The 19,668-nt window shown below is 40.2% G+C and overlaps 1 protein-coding gene across 2 annotated transcripts; it reads right to left on the reverse strand.

Moving 5' to 3' along the window:
- Positions 1–3,546: 3,546 nt before the first annotated feature.
- Positions 3,547–16,841, reverse strand: HCF107 (high chlorophyll fluorescent 107). Of its 2 annotated transcripts, XM_010260965.3 has the most exons (8): positions 16,205–16,839; positions 15,856–15,999; positions 14,741–15,046; positions 14,559–14,618; positions 14,195–14,440; positions 12,769–12,879; positions 6,482–6,658; positions 3,547–4,442 (listed from the first exon to the last, which is right to left on the reverse strand). In XM_010260965.3, the coding sequence occupies exons 1-8, from the start codon at positions 16,772–16,774 to the stop codon at positions 4,041–4,043; spliced, it is 2,016 nt and encodes a 671-aa protein (XP_010259267.1). In that variant the 5' UTR covers positions 16,775–16,839; the 3' UTR covers positions 3,547–4,040. The 2 variants fall into 2 exon arrangements, with proteins under 2 accessions (XP_010259267.1, XP_010259268.1); XM_010260966.2 differs by lacking the exon at positions 12,769–12,879 and having other exon boundaries at positions 16,205–16,841.
- Between the last annotated feature and the right edge of the window lie 2,827 nt (positions 16,842–19,668).

Raw genomic sequence — 19,668 nt, forward strand, 5'->3', positions numbered from 1 at the left:
ACTAACAGGTATTTTGTTCTATTTTTATTGTTAACATGCATTTTGTTCTCCTTACAGGAATAAACATAATTCATAGTGTAAGCATGCCAAAAGAAATCAAAACCAAGTTACAAAATATGGAGAAACCTACCCATGTAAGTGCTATCTGTGCTGATTCTTTGATAACATCACCAAGTTTCCCAGTGAGATGCAAATCCCCTTTTCCTTCCATAGTTGTGACCTCAACAAACTGAACCTCCCCACCAAAGGAGGTCCAAACAAGCCCAACTGATACTCCAGGAGTTGCAACTCATTCTGCAGTCTCTCATCAATCCTTCGAGGCTGCAGCATAGTACGACCATAATATATGATCAGCTATACCAAAAGTACAGTGAAAAAGCTAAATCTGAAAAATGAATATATGAGGAAACCTGGGTATTCAAGCAGAACTCAGAATCATGGCATATGTGCCCCATTTCAAGAGAGAGAATATTGATTGAACACTTAAGAGCGGCTGAACAAAAACGGAAAGGATGTTCTCCAATGATGAATTGGTCAATCTGGGTTTTGATTTATATAGGCATCGCCGGCTGGTGTTGTCCAGTGGAGAACAGAGAGAAAATTTAGGCGAATTGAATACAGAGAGAAATAGAGAGAGATTTACTTGTGAATCAAATGCTGTCGATGTGCGACTGAGAAAGAAACCGCGCAAGTGAGAGAGAGAGAGAGATTTACCAATGTGCACTAAGAGAGAGAGTGTGCATGAAAGAGAGAAAGAGAGAAACAACAAAGAGTGAGAGAGTCGACTGGGAGAGGCAATGGACGGAGAGGGCGGAAGAAGACGAAACGTGAAGTAGAAGATTTACAGGGAGGAATATCAACATTTCTAGCGGCAGTCACCGAATAGCCAGTTCAAGAATTGCCGCTAGAAATGTTTTTTTTTTTGTATGGGATTGGATGAGAAAGTGTGAAGTTTTCACTTTTCATTGTTTGGTTATGCAAAGGAAAATAGTAAGAAAATTATTTTTCCTACGTTTGTTTCATGGAAAAATCATTAGAGTTGAACTAAATTTCTTGTAGAAACATCAATTTGTAGGAATGATGAAAAACTTGGGTTGGATAAATTTTAACACAACCTGACATGGTCTTTTTAAGTTTTTTAGTAGGTTGGATCTAGCTAGCTGGGATTCAAGCAAGGTGAGCTCTAGTTGGGCTTCAAGCGTGTTATGGTGAAAGCCCAGCTGAGCTCAAGTTGGGCTTCAAACAAGGTGAAATCTCAGCTGATCTTGAGCTAAGCCCCTTGTTATATGCACCTGTCTAAGTTTACAAGTAATTAGCAAACCAAGAAAGGTGGGAAGCCTCTTAACCTAGGAACTAAACTTAGGAAAGGTGTTATATGCACCTGTCCAAATTCAAAGATCTAAGTAATAAGAATTTGATGGATTTTACATGCATTAATCACACAAAACAAAGACCATGATTGGGTATTGTTACTATCAACTTAGAAGTTTGAGGCCCAACATCTTTAAAAGTACATCCCAAAACCTGCTAAGAAAAGAGTACATAATCTTTTTTAAGAGAAAGAGATAAAGCCTAAGCCTGAATGAGAAAATTTGATTCAAGAAATCAATGCATAGTCCACGAGTTTGTTGAAGGTTTCTCAGCTGAACGTTGATCGACGCTAGCTTCTCTAAATTCCGAGAAGTAAAAAGTGCCTATATTGATCTCTCGCTCTGTCTCTCTCTCAGAAAATAAATAAATAAAATAAGAGATCACTAAAGTCAGAAAAATTGGGAATACTAGAAAATAAAATACTCTCTTAGGCTCCGCTTATTGCCTACACAAGGAGAACGGAGCTTTTCCATGCCGAAAGTAATGAAAGGGGGTCGGTCGTTGGAGAGACTGGCGCAACAGTGGCAAAGACATTCTTATACATCAAAATATACAAGAAAATAGAGAAAAAGGCTCGCCAACGCAAGAAGATATTGTCTTTGCTCGAGATCAGCAAAGAAGTCGTCGGAGATATAACCAAGAAGAAGAGACTCGAGTTCAGGCCTCACGAAGCCCGATAACTTTTCTTAAACGCGTCTCACTCTTTTCTCATCTCAAACTATTATATCCCAACAATGAAACGGAGCCTAAAGTTGAATAGAGTAAATCAAACGGAGCCTATTGGGTGCTTATTATTCGTGTTTTGAGACCAATTAAGAGTAGAGTTGCTAATCCGTTCAGAAAGTTAATAGTTTAAATTTAAATTGCGATGCTTATTCGTTTCTCGTAAACTGTTTTATCTGCCATATGTTACTATGACCTTGTTTATTTGTAGTGCAATTTTGTTTTAAAATGGTGCAAAAGAATGGAAGTGCAAAATGAATTTGGAATGCAAATTCTCATTCATTTTTGTTTTAAATTTTGCTTCGTTTTGTTTTGTTTATTTGCAGTGCAGTATAATAAAGTGAAACTTAAAGCAAAAAGTAGGATTCGAATTAAAAATAAGCCAGAAGTTGCACTTCCAATTTGTACTTTCATAAATTAATACAAATGTAATTGCATTGGTCACATTACAATTTGCAAACAAACAGAACATATATGATTTTACTTGTTTATACGAATTAAAAAGTACACCAGAAGTTACACGGCCGATTGGATTCACCAAAGGAAAACATAGTTACTACATTAAATTATATTGCACCATTTTTAAGAGTAGGATAGTAAATAAAGTCTGACCCAAAACCCAAAAGGAGTAATGAGGCATCACACAACAGACGGCTGTGTTTGTTGCGACAAGTAGTAGAGAAAGGAAGAAAAAGGTAGAAAACCCATAAAAACCTACCTTTGTTCCAACAATCATGGCTGCTTATTATGGAATTTACATCTGCACCTCACAGATTGTACCCAAAAACGCTCCACATACACATCTTAGCGTACATTGGGAACATCTCCCATATTTATCATTGGGAGATGCTCCAATACAAGGTTGGGATGTGCTGTAGGGCATTTTTGGGGCGCAGATGTGAATTCCCTATTATGTGATGCCTTGAAACTTTGAAGGAAAGAATTGAGATGGCTCTTTGATTCTGGGTCAGGCTTTGTTTACAATATATCCAACTCTTAAAAATGCTGCAATGTAATTTAGGCTATAGGGGTCTGGAATCAGAGTCGGAATGGGTTATTCCGATTTCAACCGTTTGGTTGGACAGAATCGGAATCCCATTTTCCATTCCTGGTATAATGGTATTCCCCAATTCCATCCTCCTCCCTTGGGCAAGCTTGACCACGAGGTTTGAGACCCTGACCCAACCCACCCAAGTTGCCTCCCAAGAAGGGGGATTGTGACATTCCTCTAATGGACTGATGGTTTTTTTTCTGTCCAACTGTGTGTTACCAGGGCTCTTAAGTGTTACCAGGATTATTAGATAGTATGTCCAGTTTATTTTGACGGATTCTATGTTCTTTCTGATTATCTGGCTCTCTACTTCCGTGGAGTTTCTCTCTCTGAAGTCAATCACTGCTCTTATTAATGCAGTTTTTTGTAGATATTTTCTCTTCTTAGAATGTTCATGTTCATGTTCAACATATAAAGATTTTATTGATATTTTTTATCTTACACGAGTCCAAGTGGAGATGAGTATGGCATGTAGAAACAGGCAGCATCTCTTCACTCTTCAGTGAAGGAATTTAAAATTTCTCATACATGACGTATTAACATTTTCTGAAAAATGTACACAGCATCGCTTCCACACCGAAAGAATTACAAATGGCAAATTCTTTTGAATACTCAACGTGCCTCTGTGAACATCATCTAAAATGGGCCAATACATGGATTAACAATCTTTCTCATCGAATTCCTCTTACTAGTAAAAATGGTCAGTAAATTCACAACTTACATCTCTGAGCTGTTTTGCATTTTCATTGGACTGATTTGATATTTTTTGTGAGCCATCCACACAAAAGGCCGTTATCCATTGTTGGTCCCACCCATATTGGATCTTCTGAACCATCTACATACATGGACAAAATGGTTTTAGGTATATCTCCTCAAAATAGAACCATCTGAAAACTCAGGGCTGCACTGATGTCGTGACAGCTTTATTTTGAGATCTCCATACCCGTCTAGAAGATCCAATTTTCTTGGGCACAGATGCATCTATCTGAACTTCCAAATTTGATACATCAAGAGATAATTTTTCGTGGACAAAAGCATCTAGATCAAAATCACTTGAATCTTGACCAGGCTGTACTTCTCTTAATTGCTTGCCTTCCAAAGAAACAGAGGACAAAACTTCTGATTCCTCAATGGCACTCTTGCTGCTCATTCCGTTTATGTTTCTCAGACCATCCTGCCCCTTAGAATATGACTTGTTTGATTCAAAATTCAGTAGTCGTTTTATGCTGTCAAGAGCTGGATCAATGATATCTAGGAAACCCATAACCCATGAATCATCATCAACAACTTCCGTTCGCTGTGCATGTAATACGGTCAAATTTTAGTTTTACAGAGGACTTTTGACTGACAAAAAAAGTTAATTACAGAAACAACATACTGTAAGAAGGCATTTGATTATCAAAACAAGTAATACTAATTACTAGAAGCATAATTAGAATTGCTAACCTTATCAATTGTAAAAAAGAAAAAAAAAAGGAAGAATATGTGAAAGATGAAATTTTAATTGTTGGCAATGACCAATCTGACTGGATTTTGAGAAGAAAAAGCACCAACTAAACACTGATCAGAATTCATAATTATGAATACTGGTACAATCAACATAAATGCATACTTCTAGTGTAAAATATTTTGACCAGAGTTGAATCTATATGCATATAAAGTAATAAAACATTATACTGCACTATGTAATTAGAATTCTAGGTTACAAAGATTGTATAGCAAGGAACTGGCCAAATGGATATGTTAGATGAACAGTTATTGAATATGATGAGAAACTCTAGTTTTCTACAACTTTGAAACAAACAAATATTAAGTTGAAAGAAAGATAGCAACAACAAACCTTTATTTTATATTTCAATGTTTAGTTAATCACATGCCTTGAGGGAATCATGTTACATCAAAGATACCAAGATAGAGAAAAAGGGAGGGAATAAGACTCTGGACGTTGCTTCTTGACCGCCCAGCATATGCATTTCTGTCACATTCGATTTTTGACATGTTGCTTCTTGACTGCTCAACACTTCACTCAATACAACTGCTTTATAGAATTTTTCTTTTAACCTGAGTGGTACTTGCCTATCACATAAGACTCTGGATGAACTCATCCATTTTCCCTATCATGCTCTAATTCTATAGGCAACATCCTCCTCTATCTCTCTCTCTTGTTATTAATTATCAAACCAAGGTAATGGAAAAGGTTGCATTGAGTTATCTCTTGGTCTCCAATCCTAATTCCTATGTGTACCTGATTTGCATGAATATTAGAACATATTCTGTTTTGGTCCTACTTATTTTAAAACTTAATTTTGCATTTAGTCCTTCATCAGTTTCATCAATTAATACAATGTCATCAGCAAACAAGCACCATGGGACCTCCTCTTGAATATGCTTAACCAATTCATCTATGATTAGTGCAAATGAATAAGGACTAAGTACTGAACCTTTGTGAAGACCCATCAAAATTGTAAAATCTGATGTCTTACCCTCATATGTTCTAATGTTGATGGTTGCACCTTTATTCATATCCATTGATTAGGTCCATATACCTATTTGAAACTCCTTTCTTTTCCAAACTCACTATATTATCTCTCTAGGAACTCTATCATATTTTTTTTTCGCTAGACCAATGAACATCATATGATGATCTCTCTTCTTCTTTCTAATTTTTTCTATCAATCTTCTCAAAAGATAGTTCCCATGGTTGATCTCCTCAGCATAAGCCTAATTTGATTTTCTGATGTACTTGTATCATGTTGTAATCTTTGCTCAATTATTTTCTCCTAAATTTTAATAATGTGGTTCTGAGTTTAACCCCATTGTTGTTATTTCAACTTTGTAATAACACCTTTTGTTTTAAATATAGATGGTTTAGTGTTGTTTCTTCACTTGTCAGGCATCTTCTTTTCATTGTCTTATTAAATAGTTTAGTTGGCCATAACAAGCCTACCTCTCCCACTTAAATTATCAATTGTGCAAGGACCATCGTTTATAAAAGTAGCAATCATATAAGGACCATTGCTTGGTACAATGCTAAAATCTCGGGCCAAAAGGCATGGGAATATAGGTCCATGTCTGAGAGTATCCACTTTGTGAAAAAAAAAAAAAATGCAAAGGTTATAGGTCCATATTCTCCCAAGACTCCAGATAGCCAGAACTTTCATTGGGTAATGGCCCTTTACAAAGTAATTAATCAAGTCCATAGTCATTATTATGCGTATGCACGAAGTTAATATTAGAGAAACAGAGAGGAGACAATTTCACAATATTAAAACGTATTAAAATATAAGGTCAGAGATCAGAAGGAAAAGACATTGACAATAAATATCAGCTACAAACCTGCTGGAAGTAGAGATTACGGATTTCCTCAGCACGTACAGAATTTCCTTGCTCTTCCTCCAATGATGCCCAAGTCATCCAAGTTATATAACTTTGAGAGTTAATATTTAACGATGATCTAAATAATCTCCGAGCTGCTGAAAGATTACCAAGTCTCTGCTCTAAAACACCCCATGCCTGTAAAATATAAGAACACCTAAAATCAGCATAAAATCCATTGTTTGGAAGTAAGCCTAACAGAAGATCCAGTTGCTGAAATACTGCAATTAATTGATACAAACATAAGCCAAAGACACAAACTTAATCCAAGACTTCCTTACTACATAAGCAGCTAAAAAGATTTGGTTTGTTAATCTTTTAGTTTTAAGGGTTGGACAACTAGACTCTTAAAAAGAAGTGCTGGATAATATCTCCACTGCAGCTGCCTAGAGGTTATAAGAATGGATGAAGCAATATTAGTATTGTTATTTCTTTCGGCCTTGGTCTTTGATAATTCCAACAGGCAATAAGATATATAAATTCAGCATATGATACTGGAATAGTTAAAACTTCAAAAGGAAACTAATTTTTAGAAACAGTACTTAAATTTTTAGCATTTAAAGATTCTTTTTTTCTGGTTACAAATGCTTTATTTAACATTAAGAACAATTATCACTTCTTCTGACTTCATTCTCCAAGAATCTTATGTACAAAGAAGTTGTTAGAGCTAGCCGAATAAGGGTAGATTAGTCAACTCACCTTTGTTAAGTTATGTGCTTATGTGGCAGTCTTATTAGAGACTCTCTGTCCCATACTTAAGTGGGGGCAGTTTAGTCTTTGTACAATTAATTAGAGCCTACTATTAAGAGGTCGACTGATAGGGTTTAGTCTATCAGGTTCAACAGTTCTTTCATCTTCTTCTTCTTCTTCTCTTCTTCTTCTTCTCCTCTTTCTTCTCCTTACTGGTTCGGACTACTGTAGCAGCAGTCAAAACATGGTATCAGAGCAAGGTTCGTGACCTGCTTCAGTTCGTGACAACTTCAGTTCGTGCTTCAGTTCTCTCATTTTCTTTTCTGGGCTGTCAATGGAGAAAACTGGTTCATCCTAGGCCTGAAACATCTCAGCTCTTCTTTCTCTCTGGTGCGTAGAACCTCCTTTCTTAAGAAAACGACTTCAGCAGTGAATGGTTGGCTGAAGCTCTCAAAAGAAGGTTGGTTATCTCTTCTCTTTGTGCTGTTGGTATTTCTGGGTTGAAAATCTTCAAGAACCTGCGAGGACTTATCAGAACCTAGAGAACTAGGTTGGTTGTTGCCCTGGTTCTTGGAAAAAATTCCAAGAACATGCTGTGTTTACAGTGACCGAATGGTGTAAGGGCTGCTGCAGGTGGCCGAATGGTGTAGGAGCTACTGTAGGTGGCCGAATGGTGCAAGGTGTAATGCAGTGGCACTAATTGAGTTCTCTTTGATCTTGTAGTGCCCTCTTAAAAGTGTTAGACAGCTCTGTACCGTGTGTGACAGCTATGGCTGTGTGGTGGTGCTTGTGACGCACAATCTCTGTTGAATAGTAAGAGGGCTTGCTTGTGGTTAGTAAGTGCTGAATTAATGTCGGTGTGGTTCGTGGTTTTGTGAAATCAGTAGTGGTGTGGACAAGAACAAAGGATTGTGTATCTATCATTGTGTTTAGGGACTGCTGTAGATTCTGGAACATCAAACTCCTGACATGAAGTTGGCATTGAAAGAGTATCATGCCAGCAATGGGAGATGGTTGTAGTGATCAGAAACCTAGTGTGGTGGTTTCCTTTGACTATCTAGGTGTACAGATGACCTCAATTAAATTGAATGGTGAGAACTATGTTCCATGGGCCAAGTCAGTGGAAGTTTTTCTCAAGGCAAAGAGGAAAGTGAAGCATGTAAAAGAAGATAAACCACCGGCTAACTCTCCAGGGTTTGATGATTGGGAACAGGAAGATGTTCAAATCATGACATGGCTATGGAATAGTATGGAACCCAAAATAAGTGCCAACTTCATGTTCTTAGATACAGCTAAGGACATATGGGAACATGCCAAGAAACTGTATTCTGGGCAAGATAATACTACAAGGGTATATCAGATCTATCAGGAGTACTTTGATCTGCAACAAGGAAATAAAACCCTAGAAGAGTACTATGTCAGTATGAAGAACCTCAGAAATGAACTCAATGCCTATCATCCTCTCACTCCAGATGTTAAGGTTCAACAACAACAGAGGGAACAACAAGGTTCTTAGTGGGGTTGAAATCGCATGAACCAGTTAGGGCCCAAATATTGGGGGGCTCTACCCTTCCTACACTTGAGGAAGTGTTTGCACGGCTTCGTAGGATTTCTTTGGGACAGATAGAGAATCCCACACAGTCTAATAGATCAGCATTTGTGACAGCCAGAGGAGGTGGACGTGGTACAAAAGGGGGAGGACATGCCTCCCGAGGAGGTCGTGGTGGTTCCATATTTGGCCGTGGTGGCGGTCGTGACTCAGGGGGAGGCTGTGGCAAAGGAAAAAACAACTCTACAAGGAAGTGTACCCACTGCGGCAGGGAAGGACATTCGGTAAATTTCTGTTATGATCTCCATGGCCCTCCCTCTACATGGGCCAATCATGTTGTAGCTGGTGGGGTTGACGTCAATGATAATCAATAGGCAGACCTAACTCCTTCCACATCTGCATCTGTTTCCGGGAGGGAGATGGTGAGTGTACCGCGTGATGAGTATGAGTGGTTCATTCAGTCTACTTCACAGCACACAACTGCTACTCTTGCCCACTCAGGTATAGCTTGCCTGTCATCTAAAACCTCTCCCTGGATTATTGACTCTGGAGCCTCTGATCACATAACTGGGACTCCAGGTGTGTTCTCTTCTCTCTCTGAAACTTCCACATCTCAAACTGTTACCCTTGCCAATGGTTCCTCCTCTCCCATCTGTGGTGTTGGCAATGTTGACATGGCTTCTCTTTCTTTATCATCTGTTCTATGTCCCTAAGTTTCCATTCAATCTTATATCTGTTAGTAAATTAACCAAGACTCTTAACTGTTCTGTTACTTTTTTCCCTTCCTCTTATGTTTTTCAGGATCTCAAGACAGGAAGAAGATTGGTGGGGGGCATGAAGATGGTGGATTGTATTATCTTGACGGTGGTGGATCGTCAGTTGCACTTCAGACTTCACTCACTTCTCTACAGTGGCATTGTCGACTGGAACATCCTTCTCTCAAGGCACGCAAGATACTAGTTCCGTCTTTGAGTCATTTGTCAGTGTTACAGTGTGAGTCGTGTTAGTTTGGGAAACATCATCGTGTTTCCTTCAGTCCTAGAGTTGAAAGTCGTATGTTGAGTCCTTTTGCTTTGGTTCATTTAGATGTTTGGGGCCCAATCAAAATAGAGTCTTATAATGGTTACAAGTATTTTGTCACTTTTATTGATGATTGTTCAAGGATGAAATGGATTTACTTAATGAAAGAAAGAAGTGAATTATTTTCCATTTTTCAGAAATTCCATGCTGAAATACGTACACAATTTGGTGTTCCAATCAAAGTTCTTTGTTCAGATAATGGTCGGGAATACTTTCTTACTTCGTTTCAACAGTATTTAGAACAGTATGGCATCATTCATCAAACCTCATGTGCATCCACTCCTCAACAAAATGGGGTGGCTGAATGAAACAACCGTCGGCTCCTTGAAATTGCTTGGTCCATTCTTCATCATATGAGTGTTCCTAAACGGTTTTGGAGTGATGCTGTACTTACGGCGTGTTTCCTCATTAATCGGATGCCCTCCTTCATTCTTCATGGTCGGTCTCCCTTCTCTATCTTGTTCCCTACTTTGTCTCCATTTCCATTAACACCTCATATCTTTGGCTGTGTGTGCTTTGTTCACAATCTGAGTCCTGGAATAGACAAGCTAGATGCACGCTCCATTAATTGTGTCTTTCTTGGCTACTCTCGGACTCAAAAAGGGTACAAGTGTTATAATCCCATTACTCGGAAGTGCTATGTCTGTCCTGATGTCACCTTTTTTGAGTCTGTCCCCTTCTTCTCAGGAACTAAAGCATCTTCGTCTCCACCTTTACTTCCTCTTCCTCTTCCGGTCAATGATCCCGTTACGGGTGTTCCTGTTGGAGTTGACTAGTCACCTCACCCAGTGCAGATCCCTACTGAACAACCACCGATTCGGAAAATGTATACACGTCGAACGAGACCGGCCCCTCCTCCAGCTTCTACCTTGTCCGCGGATCCTGTCGTTGCTCCTGTTGCTGAACCCTCAGGACTTGATCTACCCATTGCCTTACGGAAAGGTAAACGTAGTTCTACTCTCCATCCCACTTCCAATTTTGTTTCAGTATCTCACCTTTCTGCCTCACATCGCCAGTTTGTTTCACTATTGTCATCTATTTCCATACCTAACAATGTCCAAGAGGCTCTTAGTTCATCTGGGTGGAGGCAGGCAATGGAGGAAGAACTCTCTGCTCTTCAGCATACTCACACGTGGGAGCTCACTACTCTTCCACCTGGTAAGCATGTTGTGGGTTGTAAATGGGTGTATACTGTTAAATACTTGCCAGATGGTAGTGTGGAGCGTCCAAAGGCCAGACTTGTTGCTAAAGGTTATTCGCAGTTGTATGGAGTGGACTATATGGAGACCTTCTCTCCAGTGGCTAAGATTGTCTCTGTCCGTGTGTTGATTTCCCTATCAGTTATGTATGATTGGCCCCTATTTCAACTTGACATAAAAAATGCCTTCTTTCATGGTGACCTTATGAAGGAGGTATATATGAAGCAACCACTTGGGTTTGTTGCTCAGGGGGAGGATGGTAAGGTGTGCAGACTGAAAAAGGCAATTTATGGGTTGAAACAATCGCCTCGTGCTTGGTTCAGGAAGTTTAGTAAAGTGGTGAAGAATTTTGGAATGAAACAATGCCAGGTTGATCACTCAGTGTTCAACTATGACTTAGAAGCCGGAAAGATTTTATTAGTGGTCTATGTGGATGATATTGTCATAACTGGCAGTGACAAATTGGGGATCGACAAACTAAAGGTCTTTCTGCAAAATCATTTTCAAACAAAAGACCTTGGGACATTGAAGTATTTTTGGGTATAGAAGTTGCTAAATCAAGACAAGGTGTAAACCTGTGCCAAAGAAAATATGTTCTCGATCTACTGGACGAAACAAGACTGTTAGGTGCAAAACCGGCTGAGACTCCTATGGAACCAAATGGTGAGTTGAGTAGTGATACAAGGGAAATATTTGATGATCCTGGAAGGTATAGACGACTAGTGGGGAAGCTGAACTATTTGACTATCATGAGACCAGATATCTCATTTGCCAGTCAGTGTGGTGAGCCAATTTATGCAGAACCCTCGTATATCTTACTGGGATGCAGTTCTTAGAATTGTAAGATATCTGAAGGGAGCTCCGGGCCGTGGGCTATTGTATAAATAGGAGGAAAACTTGAAGTAGTTGAGTACACAGATGCAGATTGGGCAGGCTCTGTGTCTGATAGAAGATCTACTATAGGTTACTGCACATTTCTTGGAGGAAATCTTGTGACGTGAAAGAGTAAAAAGCAGACGGTTGTGGCTAGAAGCAGTGTTGAAGCCGAGTACAGAGCCATGGCACACACTACATGTGAATTAGTATGGTTGAGGAATCTCCTACAAGAAATCAGGTTCCACATGGATAAACCTATGAAATTGTACTGTGACAATCAAGTTGCGCTCCATATCTCATCCAACCCTGTTTTTCATGAGAGAACAAAGCACATAGAGATTGATTGCCACTTTGTGAGGGAGAAGGCTTTTACTGGAGAGATAAGCACAGAACATGTAGGCTCAGGTGATCAGTGGGCAGATTTGTTTACAAAAGCGTTAAGCTCAGGGAGAGTGAACTATATATGTAACAAGCTGGGATTATATGACATATATTCTCCAGCTTGAGGGGGTGTGTTAGAGTTAGCCGAATAAGGGTAGATTAGTCAACTCACCTTTGTTAAGCTCAGGGGGCAGTTTAGTCTTTGTACAATTAATTAGAGCCTAATCACTATTAAGAGGTCGACTGATAGGATTTAGTTATCAGGTTCGGCAGTTCTTTCATCTTCTTCTTCTTCTTCTCTTCTTCTTCTCCTTCTCTTTCTTCTTCTCCTTACTGGTTCGGACTACTGTAGCAGCAGTCGAAATAGAAGTAAACCATTATTATTATATCCAATATATGCATGTAAGAAACTGGATATCAGGCCTTCTAAGGAATAAGGATCTATCAAAGAGCATCAATTGACATGTTCCTACCTGCAGACAACGAGCAGCACTTTCACTTGTTGAATTGATTGACAGTGCTTTCTGGTAGAGTTCTCTTGCTGTGGCTATATTCCCTTCCTTCCACTCCATCCATCCCCAAGCCTGGATCCATTTCTATGATCAATTTTTTGGTAGACTGAGAGAAACAGTACACCTAATACCCAATGAAAAGGCATAAAATGATTGTGCATCTACATATGTGTGATAGTAGCTGAAAATTAAGAATGTGGTTCAATTCTTCATCTCTACAAGAAAAGGAATAAAATAAAACCATTTATGTGCCTGGAAAAGAAAGAGAAAAAGAAGTCTATGCTTCCTTGGTCCCTGGCTTTCTGTTAATTTGCAAAGTCAGAATATGACCATCAAACATAATCATCAAAAATCAGGATCTGCATTTCTCATCATATGCATACCCCTCAGCACTATTTATGAAATGTAAAGAATGCACTTTTCATCCCTTGACTAGGGGGCCTTACTAGTTCCCATTTGGCAAAGTTTTAGAACATGGACAGAAGGTAACAGTGTAAAATTAGATATTTTTTTATCAATAGAAATTTGGCACAACCTTTGATATTAAGAGCCAATTACATCAGTTGCCAACAAGAACAACTGGACATACTATATGATTTATATGATATCAATTTTAAGGCAATGATATCTAGGACCTATTCACATAATGTTACTTAAGTATTAGCCTTTGAAACTAATACTTAAGCTAATACTTAAGTATTGGGGTGTCATCTTGACACCTGAACAGCTTGTATCTGTTTTTAGTTTTAATAAAATTTTTACTCTTATTCTTCAAAAAAAAGTATTAAACTCTCTATTTGATCAGGGATAGTAACAATTATATTCTTCAGCATGCAAGAGATGTTTGGGCTGCCTTTACAAGTTTCAATATTTTGCTCAGGGGCATGTTTTGGGCCAAAATCTTTTCTAATTTCTATCATATTGTATTTACAAATTATATATGTTTCATTACTCAATATATCCTTAGTTGTTTTCATGCTTAGCTTTTAACTGAAAAGTTTTGGAGTCACTTCATGGTCAATTTTTTACCTTGACCAATGTGAAATTTCTTTTTCAGCAAAGTGGAACTTCATAGTTGAAGCATTGAAACATGGTGAAACAATCAGGTAGACATCGTTTTGTGTACCAATGTAGAACTAGGCCATGATGATCCATGCCCTTGGTCTCTACACAAGGACCAAGTGATGTTTATCATTAAGGTAAACTTGATCCAAGAGTTTAGATGTCATGAGCTGTGATATAAAGATTGACCAAGCATATAGGAGATAGTTACTAAATGTTTCCTAGAAAATAAAATGGTATATTAGATTAGGAAAATGGAAATCAATATCAATAAATGGAAGGAAATGCTATTGATGAAATTGCTAAAGTGGGAAAGATCCATTACAATCCACACTGGTTGGTGCCTCGGATCCAGTTCGGCTGCTCTCCTGAACAATACTCGAGCAAGATTTGCAGTTGAGTGTTTGTATTCCAATAAAGCTAGAGACTGAAGAAGAACAGGATCTCTAGGATTAAGTGTATGGCCTATCTTTAGAAGCTTCCTTCCTTTGTCAATATTACCAAGGTTAGCCTCAAAAATTCCCCAAACATGCCATGCAAACCTGTTCTTTGGACTAGCCTGGATTGCTCTCTGCACGCCAATGACATTGGTGCATTTGTAAATGTGATGGAAAAATAGCATTACTGTGGAAGAAAAAAAAAAGAATACATGTGCATGTAATAACTAAACCAGGGAGAAGTTTTTTTACCTCAAAAAGTTTCCTGGCAAGGTGATTGTTCTCCTGCTGCATCTCTAGTTGTGCCCATGCCTGATGGTGAACGGGTTTATGAGATAAAAAAAAAAAAAAGACTTAATTGAAATCATATGCCTGAAATTGTTAAGAAGCCTTACTACAAGAAATCTTGAATTAGAATGGGTTTCCAAACTTACAAGCCAGCTGGCACAGCTTTTGGGGTTACATTTGGTGGCCTGCTTGAACAGATACCGAGCCTGTTCGATCCGATTTGCTTTAGCTTCAAGTAATGCAAGTGTTTGGTATATGTACTCATTGCCACCACAATATTTTAGGCCTTTACCAAGAAGATTCCTAGCTTTCTTGACGTTCCCTTGCTTCAGCTCCAGAATGGCCCATCCATGCCAAGCTGCTATATGTCTCTTATCAGCAACTGTAGCAGCATCAAATAGTTCTCTTGCTCTCCTTACATTTCCCATTTTACTTTCCAAAACAGCCCAACACTATCCAGAGACAGATGTGTAGATGTGAAACATTAAAGCATTCTACACAACACAAAGCAACTCAATTCAACTCAGCTTTAATCCCAACTATTTGGGGTCAGCTACAGAAATGCTGTACTGCCACAGTGCTCTATCAAGAGCCATGTTTTCTTTCATATTACAAGTCCTTGAGTCATTTTTTACCATCCAGATTATATTTTCTTTGGCCTCCCCTTGCACTTTTAGGGCCTTCTACTTTCACTAGTTCACTCCCTGGTGCAGTCATTGTTCATCTCAAAGCATTCTACACAACTGGAGGTAGAGTAATGCAGTTCAATCCTATCAATAAAATTTTAAGGAATTTTTTTCTTGTTGAATTTAAGAGCACCATCTTGAAGAAAATCACAACTGTGCCCTGATCTAACACAGCCACAAAGATTGCTTAACATTACAATAGCTTTCCCCGGCTTGTCTTTCTTTGTTGAAAAATTTGTAGGAATATAGGATACACCATTTAATCTAAGGGGTGAAGCAGTCTGAGATACTTGAGAGATCTAAGAGATTATCTCTGTTTCTGAAGATTGGTAATGGTTTTTCAAGAACACCAGATTCAAGCTTTTGACAGCAGTCTTTGGAGCCCCCCCCCCAACCCACCCACCCACCCAATCATGGGAATGATTGATTGCCCTTGCCCTTGATAGAGTGGAATTGCAAAACGGGATTCATATGACTAACCCAGATACTTGGGATATAAGGCTTTTTGAAGTTGAACTGATTAATAACAGGATTAATTATAAAGAAAGATCACAAAATTTAAGTATTGCATTAACCTGCCAGATATATGGGTTTTCTCCTTGTGTTGCCTGACAACCTTTTTCGTACACCTCTCTCGCTTCAGCGGATTTGGATTGCTTACTTAAAATCTTTCCCAAGGCCACATACGGTCGTCCATCTTCTGGCCAAAAGAAAATACACTGGATAGTTGGACGAGCTAAATCAGTTATCAAGCCAAAAAAACAAAGGAAAAAGAAAATAAAATTAGAGAACCTCATCCATAACAACTAGAAACCTTGAACGTAAACACCATCATTCAATTTGTATGCTTGTCGGGAGAATATTCAGGATAAGCTAAATGCAAAATTAGAAAAGAAAATTAATATCTGCATATCCCAAATGCACCTGACGAAGGATTTTTTCTGCTTCTTCGAACTGGTATTTCCGCGCCAAAATCTTGGCTCTGTACAATGCCAGCTCCAGGTTCACCCCAAGCGGCTTTTGCTCAGAACTCAATTCTACTCTCTCTGGCTCGAAAATAGGCATCTTCTTCGCAAACTCTGAGAGACCTGCATCGATGGCTGATGAGGACGAGCCTTCCTCTGAATCATCTCCCTCACCGATCTCAGCTGAAGAAACATCGGTCTCTTCTGCAGAAAGCTCCATCACAGGCCTACGAACCACAAGTAATCCATCAGGAGATTCACTAGAAGACCTGGTATATTCTTGTTCTGATGCTGCTTTCTCCTTGTTCTCTTCATTGTCTTCATCTTCGTCTGATGACTCGGCGAAGAGGAGCTTTTCTTCGAGAGAGGGAAACGAATCCTTGGAAGAACAGGGAGGGATCCTGAGAGGAGAAGAGGGGTGGAGAGTTCTGATTGGGAATCTGAAGTGGATTTTGGAAGGATTGTGGTTGGGAGAGGGAGAAAAGAGAGGGAATTGAGATTTGGGGGAAGAGGATGAGAAGAGCTGCATCTCTCTCCTTCACACCTACTCTCAGTCACAGAGTTAACGGATAACAAGTGGACGTACATTCGTTTCGTTTTACTTGGAAAAATAATAAAAAGATTATAATTTGTAAATTGTAACTATAACTGTAAGGCGGGCTTTTGCCTTTTGAGGAGATGAAACTCGAAAGATAACCGATTTTGTACTTTTACTAATATACCCTTCAAGGAATTGACATTCGTCAATTGGCATCTGCTCTCCACGAAGAGTTCGAATCTGCGCCCCACTGCCTTGGCGCCCCAAAAACGTCCCACACAATGAAAGTTCGTCGCGTGTCTTTCACACGCATTCCCTCTCAGCACGTGCGGATTCATTCAAAATGAAAAATTTTCTCCATTCCAGCTCATGTGCTTTCAGTCTCTCGACCTCTGTGTAACCCTAACCCTTACACCTTATCTTCCATCCAAGCTTGGGGAGAAATTTGACGTCGACGATATCAGAGGTAATCTCGTCTCTCTCAGTACCACACAAAACGTTTTTTCCTCTTTATGTCCATCTTTTATGTCTAGATAATTACATGAAAAATAAAAGTATGAGTCACCCAATAATGTAAGATCCTACAGCTTTAATTATCCAAAAAATAAAAAGGGATAAAATAAACAGAAAATCATAACCTTGTAACCACATATTACCAACAGATCATCACGTAAATTTTCAATTTTGTTGGTACAAGGAAGAATAGCTCCCGACTAAATGTCAATATTGAGCAATAATAGCTTGAAATGGAAACGAGAAATCACATAAGAATTATTGTGTTAACAATGAAAATTTGGCAATTGTATCTCCTAAAATCGAATCCCAACAAATAATGTAGTCCAGTAGATAGGGTCGAAATAGAATGACAAAAGAGTAATCACTCAAAAGGGAGATCAAATCAGCCCCCACAATGTCCCACAACACATCCCCGCCTCTTATTGGGAACATCTCCCGATGATAATACCAAAAATGATGATGTCATCATCAGGAGATGTTCCCAATACACGGCAGGGATATGTTGTGGGACGTTGTGGGGGCAATCTTGTGGGGGGCTGATTTATCTGTTCTCTCTAGTTCCCCTCTCCCTCTGTGTTGGGGTTGTATAGCTATTGTCTTCTTCTCGTCCCAAAGTTTCAATTTTTTGGATCGACTCAAAGGAACCCAAAAGGGGTAATTGGATCATTAGTTTGGGTTTTGCTTGAATTGTTTGAGAGGTTTTGATGATTGGTGCTTGGGCGGTGAAAGGAATCCACTACTTACACCTCAAATTTCAATCCTAGGCGTCGGAGAGCGACATCCCTCAGAATAAGATGACATCAAGACATAGAGTATGAGCGGTTGTTGGTGCAGATTTCTCCCATGTGTTTGCTGGAACAGTCATCAACTCTCTCTCCCTATCGTCTAAACATGCATCAAACCCTCAGAGGGACGGGGAGTACCTCCTATATCTGACGGAATGGTCGTTGGTGCTAGTTTTCATCCGACAGGGTGAAACTTCGCATCAATTGTAGCTTTGCATGGGGTAGTCGAGAGACTGAGAGCATGAGCGAGAGTGGGAAAATATCTTCGTTTAGGGTGAAGCTCCACATGCGCTGAGGGCAAATACTCGACAATTACTGTGGCATGGTACCACAACTTTTTATCTAGAACGATTATACTTTTCACAAAGATGGATTTGGAGCCGTTAGTAGTAGGGTTCAAAACCGCATCGCGCCTGGGGCTTTCCCAGTTATGTGCCAACAGAGCCACCACTCGGTTGGTATTTGGAGTTCAGATCTGCGCCCTACAGGCCACGCCCCACATGCATTGAAAACATCTCTCGTACTTATCATTGGCAAATGTTCCCAATACACGGTTGGAATGTGCTTTGGTACGTTTTTGGAGCACAGATGTGAACTTTTGTGTCTGATGTAACCGTTTTTGGTCACGTACCATTTTTTGTGATGTATAAATTTTTTGGCTAAGTACCTCGTTGTTTGACCCGGTGGTGACGTGCCTTGGTGATGAGCTACTTGGTGGCGATCTCCCTGGGAGAGAACTACTTGGTGACGAACTGCCCGGTGGCGAGCTGCCTGGTGGCGAACTGCCTGGTAGTGCTCCCTGGTGGCGAACTGCCTGGTGGCGAGCTACCTGGTGGCGAACTGCCTGGGGGCGAACTGCCTGGTGGCGAACTGCCTGGTAGTGCTCCCTGGTGGTGAACTGCTTGGTGGCGAGCTACCTGGTGGCGAACTGCCTGGGGGCGAACTGCCTGGTGGCGAACTGCCTGGTGGCGAACTGCCTGATGGCGAACTGCCTGGTAGTGCTCCCTGGTGGCGAACTGCCTGGTGGCGAGCTACATGGTGGCGAACTGACTGGGGGCGAACTGCCTGGTGGCGAACTGCCTGATAGTGCTCCCTGGTGGCGAACTGCCTGGTGGCGAACTGCCTGGTGGCGAACTGCCTGATGGCGAACTCGTCACTTGACTTGCTCCTAGGCGGTCTGCAACTCAGAGGATGGTGGAGCTCCCTGGTGCAGCGCAACCCGACTACCCTCCGCGTGAGGTGATTTTCTCTCCTTTGTAGACGGCGGGAGCTGAGGGACCTGCGAGAACTGAACCAGAGGACCCGGGGGTATTTTCCCGGCGGGGACTCTCCGATGCCTAAGTTAGCATTCTGATTATAGAGGGCTTGGAGAGAAATGAGAGAGCTAGAGAGCGGGGGTTACCATCCTTTTTTCTTCCCTTTGGCTTTGGGGATCGGAGTCCTTATATAGTGGTGCCCTCGCGGGTTAGGCGAGTGAAAAGCCTTCAAATGGTAAGACGTCATATCCCGTCAGAACCGGGGTACGGTGATGAACTCCTCGAGGTTGTTAGGTTGGCACTTGTGCCAGGCGGCCAGTCGGCGTCT

The sequence above is a fragment of the Nelumbo nucifera genome, chromosome 3 (genome assembly GCF_055504915.1).
Source record: "Nelumbo nucifera cultivar China Antique chromosome 3, China Antique-T2T, whole genome shotgun sequence".
NCBI classification, from domain to species: Eukaryota; Viridiplantae; Streptophyta; class Magnoliopsida; order Proteales; family Nelumbonaceae; genus Nelumbo; species Nelumbo nucifera.